At 39.2% G+C, this 21,390-nt stretch overlaps 1 protein-coding gene across 2 annotated transcripts in view; it reads right to left on the reverse strand.

Moving 5' to 3' along the window:
* The window catches only part of YIPF6 (Yip1 domain family member 6), a 52,861-nt gene that overhangs the window by 8,398 nt on the left and 23,073 nt on the right, over positions 1 to 21,390 (reverse strand). Inside the window, exons 5-7 of one of the 2 annotated variants that reach the window (XM_060183075.1) lie at positions 10,266 to 10,391; positions 6,689 to 6,846; positions 2,971 to 3,085 (exon numbers count right to left, since the gene is read on the reverse strand). In XM_060183075.1, the coding sequence (XP_060039058.1) occupies positions 2,971 to 3,085; positions 6,689 to 6,846; positions 10,266 to 10,391 (399 nt within the window). Of the gene's footprint in view, positions 1 to 303; positions 3,086 to 6,688; positions 6,847 to 10,265; positions 10,392 to 21,390 lie in introns of those variants that run through there. The other variant, XM_007534555.3, reaches the window with a different exon arrangement.

Below are 21,390 nucleotides of genomic sequence, written 5' to 3' on the forward strand. Positions count from 1 at the left end.
AACTATGTATGTGAGCTAAGTCAGAAAGATAAAGATGAGTATGGGATGATCCCACTAATAAACAGAAGTTGAGAAAGAACTTAGAGGGAAACTCAAAGCAGGATTTGACTGAATTTGGAGTAGGGCACCAAACTAAAAACTCTGGGTAGAGGGTGAGGGTGAGGGTGAGGGTGAGTGTTCAGCTTCATGGGACGGGGGTTGGGAGGGAATGGGACAAAGTTTTTTGGTGGTGGGCATGGTGTTTATGTACACTCCCATTAATTTGTAGTCATATAAGTCACTAATTAATATGAGAGGTGAAAATTGATTGTCTCAAACTTTTTAATGCACAGAGTATAGGCTGTCTTCGATATATTGACTCTCTAAAAAGCTTAGACCAAGGAGAATAGAAGCCACTGGTGGCACAGGTATATACAAATAAAGCCAAAGGAATTATGGTGATGTTGTGTATGAAACAGCAAATCCTAACAAAGGGATTTTTCAGAGTTAACCCAATTGCCAAATACTGTGATTATAGCAATAACTATTACCTTCTTAAACCTTAAGACAGCAGGAACCTCCCGCTTCCTCTATAAAGCATATATTTTCCCCAGTCCTGCAACCTCTAGGGTGGGGCTCACTTTCCTGCATGCTTCTCTCAATTCATACCAAATGATATTGCATCCATTGATCCCATCCTAATCAGTGAAACAAGTACCACCCCAGCATGCTTCATCTTAGACTGTGTCCAGAGACGTCAGTCATGGAATATCAACCTTTCAGCCTCATTACTCAGGTGAGACCTTTCCTTTCATAGGATTGTCTAATTCCATTCCAGGTGGTTCATTTCCTAACAAAGTCCCAAAACCTAGATATAGGCCAGGTCCTGTGAGATAGAGCATATGTTCACATGTATCTATAAATTAGGGCAAAATATATACCTGAAAGCAAAAGCACACAATAGTCTGTAGTGAGTCAGTATAAAGTTCATAATGAGTGTCTGCTTAGACTTAAGATACCTTCCTCACCTACTTCCCATTACACTTCCCTCACTCACTCCAAAGCTAACCTTATCAAAGCAAGGACTGCAAAAGTTGAATAAGGGCAAGAGACTGGCATACTTTAACGATGACTCTTTAGTCACTATCAGGCCACCCCATCAGCTGGGGCCCTATTCGGGGAGTCCTGAGATTCCCAAACAAACATGATGGGCCTAGACCTCAAATAAATCCCTCTCCACATTGTTACTGGGTATCTCTATCAGGAACAACACAATAGACCATCCCTTTGTGGACCACCATAGGACCTTGCCCTCAACTTGGATCAACAATGGTAGAGAATGTTCCATCCCTGAAAGGAGGCTGGACAACATTTTCTATGCCATACCTGAGATTCCTGATATGCGTCCTGATATTGGGGAAGCTTGGGACGTTCCTACTCATGACCACAGAATGTGACCTCAGATCTACAAGGATGCAGAGGTCACATAGGCTAAGTTGAATATGTGCCCCATCAAATTGAAGGGTTTATAGTCAACAATATTTATACACCTTTCCCATATTTGGGAGCTACTCTCTTCCAGCTTTCTAGTCCTTTTTCCACCCATGATATCATCTACCCAGATAATAACTTGAATCCACCTGCATATCAGACTTTGGGCTCAGGGGGAAAAAAAACTAGTATAGCCACAGGCCCTTTAGAGTATAACAAAAGTATGCCTATTAGCTATTTACAAAACAGAGATGCCCCCCACCCCAACTCTTCATCTGCACTATTCTAGCCTTCAGGTTCTTGGTTGCTCAATAATTTTTTTGGTTCTGTAAATTAACTCTCTTTTCAGCCACCAGGTTCCAGATATTAGCATAATGTCAACCAGACTTCCCTGGACAGACAACCCCACCAATGTGTCCTGGAGCTCTGCTTCCCCAGAACCCTGCCCCATTAGGGAAAGAGAGAAACAGGCTGAGAGTATGGATCAACCTGTCAATGCCCATGTTCATCGGTGAGGCAATTACAGAAGCCAGACCTTCCACCTTCTGCATGACACAATGACCTTGGGTCCATACTCCCAGAGGGTTAAAGAAAAGGAAAGCTATCAAGGGAGGGGATGGGATACCGAGTTCCGGTGGTGGGAACTGTGTGGAGTTGTACCCCTCTTATCCTATGGTTTTGTCAGTATTTCCTTTTTATAAATAAAATTTAAAAAAATTTTATGGGGGGTAGTGGTGGCTTACAGTAACATCTTTAACATCTCTCATCTCCCCTTGATTACTGTTGAGGAGACACAACAGGGTCCTAAAATCCCTTCATACTGTCCCTTTTCTTTCCTTCCACACCCAGTCCAAGTTTCACCTTATGTTTTCCCTTACTGTTCTTTGTTCTTAATTTCCTCCTATAAGTGAAATCATTCACTATTGGCTTTGACCAAATTTTAAAGGTTAGTTAATGTCTGTTTTCTCCTGCCTCATCTGTGAAGCCCCCTTCCCAACATCTATCATTGCCTTTTTAAGCTTAAGTATTAAAAGAAATGGCATACAGATTATACATTCTTATTTATGAAAAACAAGGCATATTTTAAGTCATAGGCAATGTGATTAAGAGCTGCACATAAACTTGTATTCTCAAAACTGACAAAATAGTTACATACTCTATTCCAATTATAGGATATACCCATGTGTTTTACAAGTCACTGGTTATTACCCAAAGGGACCATGGTGACCCCACTATGCCTTAAGGAGGAATTACACTGTGCATACTACATATATATATTTTAAATAAATAATATGAAAAGGAAAAGGATAGTCTTACAAAGATTAGTTCCATACAATAACTGGCATCAGGTCTTTATGGCTCCCTTATTACCTCACAAAACCAACTGCCTAGTACTTCCAAAATTAGACAAAGAAGGCCAGAGGCAAAGCTTCATGCTGAATTACAACTATCAAATGAACTTCCAATTCACTGATTTTCAATTCCTTATTCCTTATTTACTGAGGAGTGAAGGTGAGAATCATCCAACTGATGACGAAATAGAACAAGAAGACAGGATAAACAGCCAGGGCTTTGCGGTTTGGAGGCTGACTATCAGCAAGGAATGCTGTAGAGGCTAAAGGAAACAAAACATAAAAAGAAAATAGTTAACATAATAAGATTGTTACAACTGCTAGTATTTATTAAACTATGATGAGTTTGGTAATACCTGAAACATAAAATAATATTAAGAATTCAGTTACTGGGAGTCGGGCTGTAGCGCAGCGGGTTAAGCGCAGGTGGCGCAAAGCACAAGGACCGGCATAAGGATCCCGGTTCGAACCCCAGCTCCCCACCTGCAGGGGAGTCGCTTCACAGGCAGTGAAGCAGGTCTGCAGGTGTCTATCTTTCTCTCCTCCTCTCTGTCTTCCCCTCCTCTCTCCATTTCTCTCTGTCCTATCCGACAACGACAACAACAATAATAACTACAACAATAAAACAACAAGGGCAACAAAAGGGAATAAATAAATAAAATAAATTTAAAAAAAAGAATTCAGTTACTTTTATGATCCTCGCCAAAAAGACATAAAATAATATTAAGAATTCAGTTACTTTTGTGATCCTCGCCAAAGGGGGGGGGAAGGCATTTTGTAGCATAGCTTTTCAGATAGCTGAAGGCTTGTTTCAAGAGCTAAAACTTTTTCCAACCATGACACCATCTCCCCAGACAATAAACCTGGGTCCACCTGCATATTAGATGCTAGGCCCAGGCAAAAACTAGTAAAGTCATGGGTCCCATGGACTATACCTAAAATACTTACTAGCTTTTTCCAAAATGGAGACCCCAAATCTTTATCTGCAATATTTTTGCCTTTAGGTTCATGATTACTCAACTATTTGTTCTGCTTTATATCTTAACTCTTTTTCAGCCACCAGGTTCCAGATGCTACCAGGATGCCAACCGGACTTCCCAGGACACATGACACCACCAATGCGTCTTTGGGCCCTGCCTCCTCAGATCTCTGCCCCACTAAGGAAAGAGAGAGACAGGCTGGGATTATGGATCGACCTGCCAACACCCATGTTCAGTGGGGAAGCAATTACAGAAGCTAGACCTTTCACCTTCTGTACTCCATAATGATCCATACTCCCAGAGGGATAAAGAATAAGAAAGCTATCAAGGGACGGGATTGGACACTGAGTTCTGGGGTGGGAATTGTATGAAAATATACTCCTCTTAACCTATAGTCTTGTCAATATTTCCATTTTATAAATAAAAATTAAATTAAAAAAAGAACTAGAACTTTTAAAGTTCAACTATTTCCAATAAATATCTTCCTTTTGGGGGGACTCTTCCCTTTCCTGAGAAGTTACTGAACTGGGCTGAATATGCTCACAAATTAAATATAATTCTTTGTTTTTATAGCCAGTAGCTTAATATGTATTTTGAGTAACTTTTTGTTAACAGCACTTTTACATATCATCCCTCTTGTCAACCTATGAAAAATGTATTTATCTTTTCCCTTATCAGTGATCACCCTCCAAGGAAATATTTCCTGAACAGTCATCTGGTATCTTGTCAACCCAGACAGAACTGCTAACTTCTTTCTTCTTTCACCGTGCCCTAAAGACTTCCATCTCCATTTTATTGGCTTTCAGTATTTGTATGTCTGAATGTTCTATTTGATTGTGAACTCTAAGGATAGAATTCATGCATCACAGCATAATTCCTGACATATAGTTTTTTTTTAATACATACCTTTTGAATTAAAGAAGTGCAGTGGGTTGAGCATACATGGCATAAGGAATGACTACATCTCTCTACTCTCTGAACTTCTGTGGGCCTGGACACTAAGCGATTTAGAACTATATAGGTAATAAATTATCAGATTCCAAGTAATAAAATGAAAGGCTTGCCAGTTGGTAAAACACCCCAGCTTAATATGCAGATTGGAGAATATCAGTTCTGGCTCTCAGGTGTTTTTTTTGTTTGTTTGTTTTAATGGAATTCTTATTTTTTAAACTATGTTTCAGAGCAATGAGATGCTATTAAACATAAAATATTGGGAAATCCATCTACTTCATCAAATAAGCTAATAGGCACATGCGATTTAAGGTGGATTTTTTAAGAGAATTTTAGGTATGCAAAAACTAGCACCCATGGTTTGGTGCAACAGCTCACTTGGATAGTGTGCTGCTTTGCCATTTGTGCTACCCCAGTTTGAGCTCAACCCCTACTACACTGAAGGTAACTTGGTGCTGTGATCTCTTTACTCTCTTTCTTCACTTCTGCTTTCTCTGTCTCTATCTTACAAAAAAAAATAAATAATAGGGTTGGGGAACCCCAGTAGGTGGTACAGTTGATAAGGTGTTTGACTCTCAAGCATGAGGTCCTCAGTTTGACCTCTGTCACTACACATGTCAGAGTGAAGCTCTGGTTCTATGTCTTCCTATTTCTCTCATTAACAAATAAATAAAATCTCTTAAAAATAAGGCTTGGGAGATAGCTTAATGGCTATGCAAAAAGACTTATGTCTGAGGCTCTGAAGTCCCAGATTCAATCCCCAATACCACCATAAAGCAATTATCCAAAAATAAATAAATACTTAAAAAATTCTCCAAAAGCAATTCTCCCCCCCAAAAAAATCAAATAAATAAATAAACAAACACATACTTTTCACTGTCACTGCCACTACTTATGCTTAAGATTATTTTGTTCTGGTTCAGAAAGTGGTACAGTGGTGAAGTTTTAGAAGAAAAAGCATGAGCTTCCATGTTTGATCCCTGGCACTGCAAATCAAATACATGAATACTGCTCTGGCCACTCTTTCACTCCTTCTTTATCTCATGAAATAAAAAACAAAATAAAATTAAAAACTGTTTAAAAGAGAGAACTTTGCACCGAAGTAGAAAATGATACTTAGTAACATATACTGAAAGTACACTAGTATAGTTCTAAACAGAATAGTGATCTTTAGTATGACACTTGCCCACTAGTTAAGTGTCCTAGGGCAAGTTGCTTAATAAAATGTCCCTCATCTATAAAATAATCATTTTTATTAGATTTATTGTGAGGGTGAAACAAGATTAATACATGCAAAGTATCTATAATGACACTTGCTATAACAAGTAATATGTAAATGTTATTAATATTTTATTGTGTTAAATTCATCAGGAAAAAGCCTATGTTGTTTCACAGATCATCAATGCATCATATACTGAGTTAGCTAAGCCTGGTATGATCTTATTTCCCAACCCTATCCATTATTTAGGAATTAATTTAAAAAACATGTGAGTTTCCACATCTTAAAAGTGAAGGTGTACAACTCAAAAAGATGGCCACCAATAGAGCAGGTAAGACAGCATAATGGTTATGCAAAGAGATCCCCATGTCTGAAACTCCAAAGTCCTAAGTCCAATCCCCTGTTATCACCATAAACCAGAACTGAGAAATGTGCTGGTGAGGAGCGGAGGGGAGAACAAGGGAGGGTAGGCTAGAGAAAGGGAAGAAGGGGGGGGGGTAGACACCATCACTACCAATGGCTACTTAGAGAAGTAGATTCTATGAATGATTTTCAGTTGTCATATCACTCACATACAACTTAGCAGTTATCCTGCTTTTCATTTAGTCTTTATCTCTAATTCGGATTACTGCCTGCTCTATTATAAAGATTATTAGTATATTCTTTTTATTTTATTTTATTTATTTAAAAAAAGAGACATTAACAAAACCTCTTACCTACTATAGACCAGACAAACATTATGATCACCACAAAAAGTCGAACTGTGAAGTTTATTGGTCCAGGTTCAGCAAAAAGTACTAGTCGGCAAACCAGCATTGCCACTGTCAAGGGAAGTATGCAGTAACCCAGCACACAGAGGCTCTGAAAAAAAGATCTAAAAACAACATATATCCATAAAGATCATAAATATCACTGATCTGTATCATGACAGTTTTTTTTCTTGCAATTTCATGTGTCTCTGTATCATGGTAAGAGTTTATTACACAGTTTTTCATGCATCAAGCATTGCAAACTCCCTCGAAATACAGAATACCTATATCTTAATGTTTATTCTGAGGGTCTCTACATTAAGGTTATGTTTGGATTTTTCTCTCTCCATATTCTTCAACCTCTACTTTTTTTTTTTTTACTTATTTTTCTTTGAAAGACCAAAAAAAAGTATAAGACACACCCTTATATATTTTACTATAAATCTCAACACAAGCAAAGCATGTTTCCTACATGGTTCACTTCCTCATTGTCCACAGGACTCTGAGAAGTTGTAGGAATATGCATGCACAAATTCAGAGGCGCAACTTCATCTCTAACATTATAGAAAGGGACTATACATCATGGGGTAGTGTTGGTCTGCTTCTAAACTCTGCTTCTAAGACCCCTTCTGTTGCATGGCTTGCCACTGTGGTCTATTTACATAATCATTGTTTTGCTAGCACTGGTTTAATCCCCACTGATTCGTGAGCTTTTTCCTTCTCCCCACCCCCTATCCTACGTACATCCTCTTCTGACCTGACACTTCCGCCTCAGGAGATATATATGACAAGATTGTGATTAGAGATAGCTAGATCGAACTGCATTCCCAATCAATAGATTGAACTGCATTCCCAGCTCAGCCATGAGTTCCTGGTCGTCTCTCTCCCGCCCGCGAAGCTAGACCGGCATATGGCGTCCAATGTGGGGCCTAACCCACCCATCCCCCAGATAAATAAACTTGGCTACCCATTGGCCATGGGTTGCCTTTCCACTTATAAAGAGGTTTCCCAAAGCTTCTACTCTTTCTTCATGAGACAGTTTCTCTGTCTCTGGAACATTTTGCTCTGGGCCACACTTTGGTTCCATGACCAGGAAGTTTGGTTTTTTATCACTGTGATCGAAGAGCTTGGGAGATGCACGGAGATATCCCCTGGGACATTCTGGACTCCTTCTCCCATGTTTCCTGAGAAGGACTACATTTTGCTCTGGGCCACACTTTGTTTTCTTATGACTGTGATCGTAGAGCTTGGTAGATGCATGGAGACTTCCCCTGGGATTTTCTGAACTCTCTCTCACATGTTTTCCGAAGAGAAGGACTACTCTAACTTGAAATGCATTCTCCAGTACCCTGGCAGTCCCCAAGAATGGAGACACGTGGTTAGTTCTACCCTCCTGATTCAATACTTTCTTCAATGGGAAGATGTTTTTAAAAAATGGGTGCCTACAGCAATCCAGCAGGAACTGTCAGAAGCACCATAAATGGAATTAGGAGAAGCTTTTTGGACTAGGATGCCCACCGGGGACTCATGATGCTACATGGTGAGATCTGGATAATCTGGTTCAAGGTGAAAGAAGCAAAAACTGCCTACCGCTTTTCTCCCGATTCCCCCACATTGTTCTCTCTGAATATCTTAACTTTGCTGTCTGCTTTCAGTTGCATTTCGTACGAGAGTGATTTGAATGACTAAATTTTTGTATGACGTTGACTTAAAAAAAAATGCTGGACGCAGCCATGATTTCTAGAGACATCCAGAAACAGTCCAAAAAGTTGTTTTTTTCGGTTTTGATTTTTTACGTCTTGGAAACGTTTAATCCTGAAAACTGTATGAGTATGGGTGGGGTAGAAAAAGCAATGGTTATGTTAATGATTCTCATGCCTGAGGCTTCTAACCATGGTTCTTCAATTGAGCTTATACTGTTTAAACAACCTTGAAATCATACTAGAAAGGACTTCCAAAATTATAAAGGTACCTAAACCAATTATAATGGAGTTATCAATTATAGTAAACTTCTAATCTTCTACAAGTTTTGCTTCACAAGTAAGTGAATTACAGCTGTCAAGTCTTCACATGAAAAAGCATCTACTCAAATGAAATCCCCAGAAATCCATATGGACCCCTGTCCTCTGACATTGCCCACAAGATGGCATGACTACAACGAACCTCCTGAAACCAATGATGTGACCTGACACGACCTGAAGAAACAGATTCACAGACTCCAAAGCTCACTCTCTACAAAAAAGCAGAATTTCGGTGGCTGACCTTCCCCACCAAGACAGATGTGCAGTGTTTCATCCCCTGGCATTTCTTCTGTGGTCATCTGCTTTGTACTGACACATCTATTGGATTTACTGGTACACCTCTTGGACACCTTAAACAACTTTACAGCACTGCTGGGTTTCTCAAAGACTGACCACAGCAGTCCATGGACTTTGCAGCCAGAGCCTTGAGACTCTATAGGCCATGCCTCCTCACCTGCAGGCCCTGTCCCCAGAGGCAGGAAACCCCCCTCCTTACTAGGTCCTGACCACAGAGGCAGGAAATGCCCTTTGAGGCATGAAATGCCCCCAGAGGCAAAAGATGCCCACAGAGGCAGGAAACGCCCTTTGAGGCAATAGATGCCCCCAGAGGCAAGAAACACCCCTTCAGGCCTCCACTTGGCATCACACTGGTTCTTGCTGCTCTCTTATTTATTCCTCCATGTCTTATGCCAGTTCTTTTGAAAATGCCTGCACGATATAGGTTTCTACTCAGACTTCTGATACTATGGCCATTAGTCAAAAAGAAAGGGGAAAATGTTGGTCTGCTTCTAAGACCCCTTCTGTTGCATGGCTTGCTGCTGTGATCTATTTACATAATCACTGATTTGCCAGCACTGGTTTAATCCCCACTGGTTCGTGAGCTTTTTCCTTCTCCCCACCCCCTATCCTATGTACATCCTCTTCTGACCTGACACTTCCGCCTCGGGAGATATATAGGACAAGATTGTGATTAGAGATAGCTAGATCGAACTGCATTCCCAATCAATAAAGATTGAACTGCGTTCCCAGCTCAGCCATGAGTCCCTGGTCGTCTCTCTCCTGCCCGTGAAGCTAGACCGGCAGGGTAGAGCCCTGCACTGCCAGCTGCCACCTGGACAGAGCCTAGGAAGAGTAACCTCCAAGGGTATCCATGTCTCCTCTTTTTTAAGAGTCAACCATCTAGGATACCAAATGATCTACTGTAATTTCTAGATATTTCTCTACTAAACCTCTAAAATAGTGGTTCTTAACCTATTCTATTTATACATAATTTTGCTTAAAAGGATATTTGTTTCCTCAAATCTTCAAACAGAAATATTCTGCCTATAATTTCAAGAATTGGAGAGAATATATGAAGCTTATAAAAATAACCTAAACAAATTATGTCAAATTAGTTATCTCTGCCAATGGTTTTAAAAGACTTCTCTGTGATCATTTTTTTAATTTTTAATAAAAATTACTAGCGAGAATTCCTTAAACTGCTACCCAATAAAGGATAAAAGGCAAATTTTAACAATACTCACATGTTTCCTCCAAGAAGTTTTGAGTTGAGAGTGATGGTAATTGCACCGAACCATACAATGACAAATACTTCTGCAAATTGGGGTCCTCCATCTTTTTCACTATCTACAGAGCCTCTCTGAAGCATTCTATAACAAGGAAATAGCATGAAAGTTGTTTGATATTTCTTAGAGCAACAAAATTCAGACAAAAATTTTTAAACTTTGAATCAGGAAGCTGTCCTAAAGTTACCTGAACACATATGTTATGTGAAAGGAAACTGCCAAATTATTCAGCTAAGGTCCCTAATTTCAAATTCAAAATTCCTCACAATTACAAGGGTTGTTCTACTTTGCTGGAGTTGTATAAATGGATTACTTGACTTTTTAAATTTTTTAATTAGTGATTTAACAATGATTTAAAAGATTATAAGATAATATGGGTATAATTCCATATAGTTCCCACCACCAGAGTTCCCTTCATTAGAAACTTCCCTATTGTTTAACCCTCTGAGAGTATGGACCAAAATTCTTTATGGGGTACAGAAGGTGGGAGTTCTGATTTATGTAATTGTTTCTCTACTGGACATGGACATTAGCAGGTCGATCAATATCTCTAGTCTGTTTCTAACTTTCCCTAGTGAGGTAGGTCTCTGGAGAGGTGAAACATCAGGACACTTTGCTGAGGTCTTCTGCCTAGGAAATCAGGATGGAATCATAGTAGTGTTCACAACTTGGTGGTTGAAAGGTGGTAAGATATAAAGCAAGATAAATTATTTAATAAACAGAAATCACAAGGTAGGAATAGAGAAGATAAAATTAGGGGGTCATCAGATGGGAAAAAGTTAGAAAGTCTATTTAAGGTAAAGATTGCAGCCTAAAATGTTTCCAGCTGTGGCCTTGGGCTATGATCTGAGGTTACATAGGCTCTTGTGCTAAAAATGGGCCCAAAGTCACGTCAATGGGGTGAATAGTTATTTACACACATTCTTCAAGTTTGGGTGCACTCTCTGCCCTAATTCAGCTTTCTAGCCTTATTCTCAACTCTGACACCATCTCTCCAGACAATATTTTTAGTCCACCTACATGTTAGCTATCAAGCTCAGACAAAATTTTTTTCTTTCTTTTTTATTCATTTTTTGCCTCCAGGGTTATCACTGGGACTAAGTTCTTACAATACAAATCCTGGAGGCTATTTTCTCCCTTTTGTTGGCCTTGTTGTTTATTGCTTTTGTTGTTGTTATTGCTATTGTTATTATCATTTTCATTGTTGTCAGATAGGAGAGAAAGCGAGAGAGGAGGAGAAGATAGAGGGGGAGAGAAAGATAGACACTTGCAGATCTGCTTCACCACCTGTGAAGCAACCGTCACCCCCACCGCAGCAAGTAGGAAGACCAGAATCCTGACACCAGTCCTGCACTTAGCCTACTGCACCACCGCCCAGCCCCTGATATTCTTTTAAAGATTAGCAGATGTTACAAACTGCAGGGCTAAATGTGATCCATAGATTTCAGTGCACTGGTCCATATAAAGCTTAAAATGGTTTTAAATTCAAGACATTTTTAAATTGGTCCAAACACTGTGGAGAGCAGTCTGGAGAACCCTCACAAGGCTTGAAATTAACCTTCCATACGACCCAGTAATTCCTCGCCTAGGGATATATCCTAAAAGAGTTAAATACACCCATCCAAAAAGATTATGTACACCTATGTTCATAGCAGCACAGTTCCTAAAAGCCAAAACCTGGAAGCAACACAAGTGCCCAACAACAGATGAATGTCTGAGAAAGTGTGGTATAAATACACAATGGAATACTACTCAGCTATTAAGAATAATGAACCCACCTTCTCCAACCCATCTTAGATGGAGCTTGAAGGAATTATGTTAAATGAGATAAGCCAGAAAGGGAAAGACAAGTATGGGATGACCCCACTCATAAACAGAAGTTGAGAAAGAAGAACAGAAAGGGAAACTCAAAGCAGAACCTGACTGAGTGTGGACTACTACACCCAAGTAAAAATCTCTGGGTGGAGGGTGAGGATCGATTTTCAGTTTCACTATAGGGGGTTGGGGGCAGGGACACAGAACTTTAGTGGCAGGAATGGTGTTAATATACACTCCTATTAACTTTTAGTCTGGAATTTTTGATGAACAGACCCCAGTTCTGAGACTATATTCCTTCAGTCTAAGCACCTAAATTTTCAAACTGGTAACCTCATTGAATTTCAACAGTGGGCTTAAGCTGTTAATACATTTCTAATAATGACTTTTTCCTTGAAATATTAAATCACTTATAATCATAGAAGAGGGAAACTACAAGCAACCAGTTGTGTCACTATATAAGATACAGTTATATGTAAATAGCTTTAAGTGACATAATTCATAGTGAGGTCTTGGAATTTTCAAAGTGAACCAAATTTCCAAATGTTTTGGTTATAATAATAACTATCTGTTGCCTTCTTAAACCCTAAGACAGAAGGAACCTTTCCCATTCTCTATAAAACTCATATTTCTCCCAGTCCTGGAACCTCTAGGGTGGGGCTCACTTTCTTGCATGCTTCTCTCAGTTCATACCAACTGATACTGCATTTATTGATCTAAAGCTAATCAATACAACCAGTACCACCTTGGTGTTTCACTTTGGACTGCGACCAGAGATGTCAGGTGTGGGATGTCAACCCTCAGCTTCATTACTCTGGTGAGACCTTTCCTAGCTCATAGGACTCCTTAATTCTATTTCAGGTGGTATACTTCATAACAAAGCCACAGAATGTAGATATAGACCAGGTCCTATAAGAGCATATGTATATATGTATCCACAAATTAGAGCAAAATATATACCCTAATGTATAAGTGCACAATAGTATGCAGTGGGATATACTCACTCCCTCAACTTAGGGCACACTGCTCTATCATACACTAGAACTCCAATATCCCTTCACCTCATACCTCTGCTTCTTACCTTAGAGCCATTTGCTTTGGTGCAATATACCACACCCAAAGTTTCACCTTCTGTTTTGCCTTACTTAATTTTTTTTTCTTTATTTCTTTCCTTATATATCTTACCAGAGCACTGTTCATCTCTGGTTTAGGTGGTACAGGAGACTGAACTTGGGACTTCGTAGCCTCAGGCATGAGACTCTTTGAGTAACTATTAGGCTACATACCCCCATCTCTGTCGTGCTTTTTCTAAAATTCTTACTGTGAGTGAGATCATTCAGCATTGGTCCTTCCAGTTCTGTCTTATTTCACTCAACATGGTATCTTCAAGTTCTGAGTAAGATATTGCAAATGAGATAGCTACATATATTTCATTGTGTTTATATACCACAAATTTACTTGCTACTTATATGTCATTGGACTTCTGGGTTGCTTGCAAGTTTGAGTTATCACAAACTGTGCTGCTATGAACATAGATGTACATAGGTCTCTTTGGATAGGAGTTTTTGTTTACCCTGGATATAGTTCCAGGAGAGGAATTGCTGGTTCATAAGATAGGTCCATTTCTATTGTTCTGATGAATTTCCAGACTCTTCCACAGTGGATGTACCATGTATATTCCCACCAGTAATGTAGGAGACCCTTTCATATTTTAATACTGTGTCACATTATACAATTTTTTGTTTCTATGGTTTCTTTGCAGTATATAACCTTGTTGAGAGTTAAATACCCGTGTTTCTTTCTCTGTGCCATTCCTTTCAGCAAGTCTTACAAGGCAAGTATAGAAGTGGCAAACTCCTTGAGTTTTTTGATAAAATCTGGAACTGTTTTGATTACTCCTTCATATTTAAAGTATAGTCTTTTAGGGTGAAGGATGCAGGTACAGGCAGGTCTTGTAATTAAAATCATGAATATACCACTCTAGTATCTCCTGGACTCCATGATTCCTATAGAAAAGTGTGATGGATCTGGGGCCCTAATCAGGGAAGACTGAGATTCCCAAACAGACTTGATGGGCCCAGACCTCAAATAAATCCCTCTCTCCATTGTTACCAGTCATTTCTACCAGGAACAACAAAATAGACCCCTTTGAGGGTCTCCCATAGGACCTTGTCCTCAACTCGGATCAATAATGGTAGAGAATGTTCAATCCTCCGCATTGAAGGGAGGAGGGAGGATGGACAACATACTCTATGCTACACCTGAGGAAGATGGGTCGATATTAGGGCAGCATGGAATGTTCCTACTCATGACCACAGAATGTGAGCTCAGATCTAGAGGGATGCAGAGGTCATACAGGCTCCTAAGCTAATTATGGACCCCAGATCACATCAAATTGATGGGATTTATAGTCAACAGTATTTATACCCCTTTCCCACATTGGGGAGCTACTCTCTTCCCTGATACAGCTTTGTGGTCCTTTTCCCAGCCATGACATCACCTCCCCAGACAAAAACCTGGATCCACCTACATATCAGATTTCAGGTTCAGGCAAAACCAACCAACCAACCAACCAACAAACAAACAAAAACACTAGTATAGCTACAGGCCCTTTGAAATATAACTAAAATATGCCTATTAGCTATATACAAAATGGAGGTGACCCCCAACACTTCATCTGCACTACGCAGCCTTTAGGTTCATAGTCAACAATTTGTTTGGCTTTGTATGTTAACTCTCTTTTAAGCCACCAGGTTCCAGATGCTAGCAGGATGCGACCACACATCCCTGGACAGACAATTCCACCAATGTGCCTTGGAGCTCCTCTTCCCCAGAGCCTCGCCCCACTAGGGAAAGAGAGAGACAGGCTGGGAATATGGATCAACCTGTCAACGCCCATGTCCAGTGGGGAAGCAATTACAGAAGCCAGACCTCCAACCTTCTGCATCCCACAATGATCTTGGGTCCATACTCCCAGAGGGTTAAAGAATAGGAAAGCTATCAGGGGAGGGGATGAGATACGGAGGTCTGGTGGTGGGAATTGTGCGAAGTTTTAACCCTCTTATCCTATGGTTTTGTCAATGTTTCCTTTTTATAAATAAAAAGTTAAAAAAAAAAAAAGAAGAAACAGGATGGGAGTATGGATCAACCTGCCAATGCCCATTTTCAGTGGAGAAGCAATTATAGAAGCCAGACCTCTGACCTTCTGCGCCCCTTAGAGATTGTTGGCCCATACTCTCAGAGGGATAAAGAATAGGAAAGCTTTCAAAGGAGAGGATGGAATATGGAGCTCTGGTGGTGGGAAATGTGTGGAACTACACCCCTCTTATCCTATGGTCTTGTCAATATTTCTATTTTATAAATGAAATTTGTAAAAAAGAAATAGAAGACAAAATATTCACATTTTCTGACTTCAAAATAGGAGAAAAATGTTTAAGAATAATGAAGCAACTACTTGAGTGACTGAAGATTTCATTACAAAAGCAAATATCAGAATTGCAGGTGTCTCAGAAGAATAGAAAGAAGGGAGCAGAAAACATACTCAAAAAAATAATAGAATTTTTTTCCAAAGTGCATATGGTCAGAATATAGATGTTCAGGAAGCAGAGAAAACTCCCAAATTCTTAAACCCAAATAGACTTACACCAAAACCCATTATTGTGAAACTATCAAAATTTAAGGACAAAGAATAAAATTTGCAATCTTTAGAAGGAAAAAGAAAGTGACTTATGCAGCATAGAAAGACTCATTATCAGACTTTACATCAGGAAGCATGAGGCCAGGAAATAATGAGATGAAATACTACTAGCCATACAATATAAGACAACTTTAAAGTATGAAAGGATATTTTCATCATTGCTATAAAATATAATATCTTAGTTTTTTTTTAATTTTGTGTTTATAATACTTTCTGAAATTATACAGTCCTTTATTTGCATTTCTTAACAGAGTTTGGCCTTATTTTGCCCTTTCTTAATGTCTAACACTCCCCTCCAGATATCTTCCTATCTTTTCTTTTAGCATGCATATGTTTATTTGCTATTTTTCTACTTACATGAATTAAAATTCATTTTTGCAACATCATGTATTATAGTTCATCTACTTTACAGCAAGTTTTTTTATTGTATTTTCTTTATACACTGGAGATTGTTACTATTTTTCCTATACATAGCATCTGCTGGTTATATATGCAACTTCTGTATTATTTCCATTTGAATAAGATGGTTTTTATGGGACAAATCATTATAAGAATGATGGGGGAGGGTAAATACAGCTTACCAAATAGAACATTTGCTTTGCCACATGTGCCCGGATTTGAGCTATGGCTCCACAAAGAAACACCATGGAAGGCACCAGGGGAGCACCATGGATAGTGGAACAGTATTGTGGTATCTTTACTGTCCCTTCCTTCTCTTTCTTTCTCCTTCTTTTACTAAATAAAAAATAAAAAAAAGACAAAACTGAGTCCATGAGACACCTCAGTGGTATCCTATATGCAAGATGTCTTGAGTTTATCTCCTGACTCTGTTTTTAATCTTTCTTGCATCTTCTCTCCTTTTTTCCCCTTCCTTTCACCTGATTACTTTTCAACTATGGTTTAAGGTAATGCTTGGGACCCAACCTGAAACTCTGGGACCTTGGGCATGGAATTCACTTCCAAAACAATTGTACTACCACCCCCACCCCTGGCTATGTATTCTTTAAAAATTGGGGGGGGGGAGGTAAAATCAAGGAGTTTTGTTTTTCAGTTCTCTGCGTTCAATGACTCTTATTACTATAGTTTATATCTGTTGTCAAATTACCTGCATTTCTATAAAAGACAACAATGAGAAGGTTTCACTTATAAGTGCAAAATAAAGAACTGAAACACATGAACTTGTAGGAAAAAAAAAGTGGCAAAATTGTCCTTAAAATTTTGTGACAACTGTGGTTATCTTGGGGTGATGTGGAACAATACCCTTATAATCTTATAAACCAGTATTAAATCACTAATAACAATAAATTTTAAAAACTGCTAATTCCAGGTAGAGGAAGTTAGCATGATGGTTATGTGAAGAGACTCTCAGGCCTGAGGCTCCAAGGTCTCAGGTTCATACCACCATACCACCATAAGGCAGAGATGATCAGTGCTCTGGTAAAAAAAAAAAATGCTAGTTCCCACATTTAAAAATGGAACATAGGTCCTGGAACATGATGGCATAGGAGGACCTAGTAGGGGTTGAATTCTTGTGTGTAAAAGTGGGAAATATTATGCATATACAAACTATTATGTTTTACTGTCAACTGTAAATCATTAATCCCCCCAAAAAGAAATAAAAAATAAAATAAAATAAAAATGGAAGTAATCAAGTTCAGCAGGAGAGATCTGCTGGTAAGGTGCCTGCTTTGACAGGCATGTGACCCAACATTCAAACTGGTACCCATTGTACTGGGGAGGACCTGCTGTGCTGTTCTTTCACCCCCTCTTTTTCCTTTTTTATTTAAAAATGTATTTAAAAATGCATAAGCAATCAAGGAGGTGGAAGAGTGTATAAAGTGTTGAACTCTCATGCATGAGGTCCTGAGTCCATCTCCTGGCATCACAATGCCAGAGTGATGCTCTGAATAAATAAATAAATAAATAAATGTTGTAAGTTACATACAATACTCATGGTAACCACAAAACAAAATATAAGGAACAGAAATACAGTTTGCAAGACCAGCATAGAAAAACATCCACACAAATCAAGAAATAGAAACAAACATGAAAAATAATCCAACAAAAACATAAAATATCTACTCTGTGTCTCCAAGAAGCACACATACAGAAAAGACAAACAGAAATTCCAAGTGGTAGGATAGACAAAGTGTCTAAAGCCCCCGCCCCCATTCAGAAAAAGGGGCAGGAACAGTTATTCTGCTATTAAACAAAATAAACTTTAAGATAAAGAAGGTAGTAAGAAATTAAAATGAATATTACATATTGGTCATAGGATCAGTCAACAAGAAGACATAACCATCCTCAACAGGAAAAACTGAAAGCTTCCACTCAAAAATCTAGAACCAGAAAAGGATGTACACTGTCACCACTGTTATTAAACATAGTCCTGGAGGTCCTGCTATTTCAATCAGGCAAGAAAGAGGCAAAGGTCAACATGTAGAAACAGAAGACAATAAGTTGTCACTACTCGCTGATGACATGAAAATGTATGTAGAGAATTCTAAAGACTCTACTGAAACATAAAAAAAAAAAAAGACAGCAGCAACAAATGTTAGAGAGGTTGTAGGGGACAAAGCAAACCTCCTGCACTGCTGCTGGGAATGTAAATTGGCCCAAACACTATGGAGAGCAGTCTGGAGAACCCTCACAAGGCTTGAAATTAACCTTCCATACGACCCAGTAATTCCTCGCCTAGGGATATATCCTAAAAGAGTTAAATACACCCATCCAAAAAGATATATGTACACCTATGTTCATAGAAGCACAGTTCCTAAAAGCCAAAACCTGGAAGCAACACAAATGCCCAACAACAGATGAATGTCTGAGAAAGTGTGGTATAAATACACAATGGAATACTACTCAGCTATTAAGAATAATGAGCCCACCTTCTCCAACCCATCTTAGATGGAGCTTGAAGGAATTATGTTAAATGAGATAAGCCAGAAAGGGAAAGATGAGTATGGGATGACCCCACTCATAAACAGAAGTTGAGAAAGAAGAACAGAAAGGGAAACTCAAAGCAGAATCTGACTGAGTGTGGATTACTGCACCCAAGTAAAAATCTCTGGGTGGAGGGTGAGGATCAATTTTCAGTTTCACTATAGGGGGTTGGGGGTAGGGACACAGAACTTTAGTGGCAGGAATGGTGTTAATATGCACTCCTATTATAGTCTGGAAATTTTTGATGGAACAATAAATAAATAAATAAATAAATAAATAAATAAATAAATAAATGAAAAGCACTTCTGAAAAGAAGAAAGAAAAAAAAGATGGAAGGGGCAGAGATAGATAGTATAATGGCTATTCAAAAAGACTCTGATGTCTGAGGTTCCAAAGTGCCAGTTCAATTTCCTGCACCACCATAAGCCAGAGCTGATGGATCCTCTGTTTAAAAAAAAAAGGAAGAACTACCACACTCCCCAATTTAACTCTATATTACAAAGCAATAGTAATTAAATAGCATGATACTAGAAAAAAATTGGACACCAGGATCAATATAACTGAACTGAGAGCTCAGAAGTCCACATATATATAATCATCTAATATATGACAAAAGGGCCAAAACCATTCAGTGGAGGGAAAGAAGGTCTATTCAACAAATGATGCTGAGAAAATTGGACAAGCACATGCGGAAAAGTGAAATTAGACCACCTCATAAGACAATACACAAAGGTCAAATCAAAATGGATCAAATGCCTGGATATGGGTCAGAGACGGTGGGTTCATTTTTTTGGTAGCTGCATAGTATTCCATTGTGTATATATACCACAGCTTTCTCAGCCACTCATCTGTTGTTGGGCACCTGGGTTGCTTCCAGGTTTTAGCAATGGAATGCTATGCAGCTATCAAAAACAATGAACCCACCTTCTCTGACCCATCTTGGACAGAGCTAGAAGGAATTATGTTAAGTGAACTAAGTCAGAAAGATAAAGATGAGTATGGGATGATCCCACTCATCAACAGAAGTTGATTAAGAAGATCTGAAAGGGAAACTAAAAGCAGGACCTGATCAAATTGTAAGTAGGGCACCAAAGTAAAAACCCAGTGGTGAGGGGTAGACATGCAGCTTCCTGGGCCAGTGGGGGGTGGGAGGGGGCGGGAGGGATGGGTCACAGTCCTTTGGTGGTGGGAATGGTGTTTATGTACACTCCTAGCAAAATGTAGACATATAAATCATAATATATAATTAATATGAGAGGAGGAAAATCAATTGTATGTCTCAAAGTTTCTCAAAACACAAACTGAATCCTTTTAATATATAGGCTGTGTATTTGATATGCGGACTCTCTCAAAAGCCTAGCATCCAATAGCAAAGCTATATACAAGATACTGGATACTGTACAGCAAACCATAACAAAAGGACTTTTCAAAGTTAACCCAATTACCAAATAATGTGATGATAACATTAACTATCGATTGTCTTTTTGAACCCTAAGACAGCAGGAACCTCACATCTCCACTATAGAGCCCCTACTTCCCCCAGTCCTGGAACCCTTGGATAGGGCCCACTTTCCCGTATGCATCTCCCAATCCAAACCAAATAATATTGCATCCGCCGATCACAACCTAACCAAAGCAACGATTGCCACCTCAACATGCTTCACCTCAGACTGTGTCCAGAGACTTCACGTGTGGAATGACAACCCTTCAGCTTCATTACTCGGGTGAGACTTTTCCTTTTATAGTACACTCTAATTTCATCTCAGGTAGTTCACTTTCTAACAAAGTCCCATAACCTAGATATACACCAGTTTCTGTGAGAGAGAGCTTACGTGCACACGTATCCATAAACTACTGCAAAATATATACCTGAAAGCAGAAGTACACTAGAGTTTGCAGTGAGTACCTCCCTAACACTTCCTCTCCACTATTCCAAGCTTGGGATCCATGATTGCTCAACAAATTGTTTGGCTTCATAGTTAACTCTCTTTTCAATCACCAGGTTCCAGATGCCACCAGGATGCTGGCCAGGCTTCCCTGGATTGAAGACCCCACCAATATGTCCTGGAGCTCAGCTTCCCCAGAGACACACCTTACTAGGGAAAGAGAGAGGCATACTGGGAGTATGGACCGACCAGTCAACGCCCATGTTCAGCGGGGAAGCAATTACAGAAGCCAGACCTTCTACCTTCTGCAACCCTCAACGACCCTGGGTCCATGCTCCCAGAGGGCTAGAGAATGGGAAAGCTATCATGGAAGGGGGTGGGTTATGGAGATTGGGTGGTGGGAATTGTGTGGAGTTGTACCCCTCCTACCTTATGTTTTTGTTCATTAATCCTTTCTTAAATAAAAAATTTTAAAAAAATCCCTGGATATTAGATCAGAAACTCTAAAATATATAGAGAAATATTGGCAAAGCATTGCAGGACAATCCCATGGTCATATAAAATGAAAATGAGTAAATAAATGGGACTGTATCAAACTAGAAAGCTTTCATACATACAAAGCAAACTACCTAAGAATAACCAAGCAACCCAGTAATTGGGAGAAGGTATTTTCACATCAGAAAATTCTGATATCAAAATCTATGAAGACCTGGTAAGGCTGAACAAAAGGAAAAAAGAATCC

The sequence above is a fragment of the Erinaceus europaeus genome, chromosome X (genome assembly GCF_950295315.1).
Source record: "Erinaceus europaeus chromosome X, mEriEur2.1, whole genome shotgun sequence".
NCBI lineage: Eukaryota > Metazoa > Chordata > Mammalia > Eulipotyphla > Erinaceidae > Erinaceus > Erinaceus europaeus.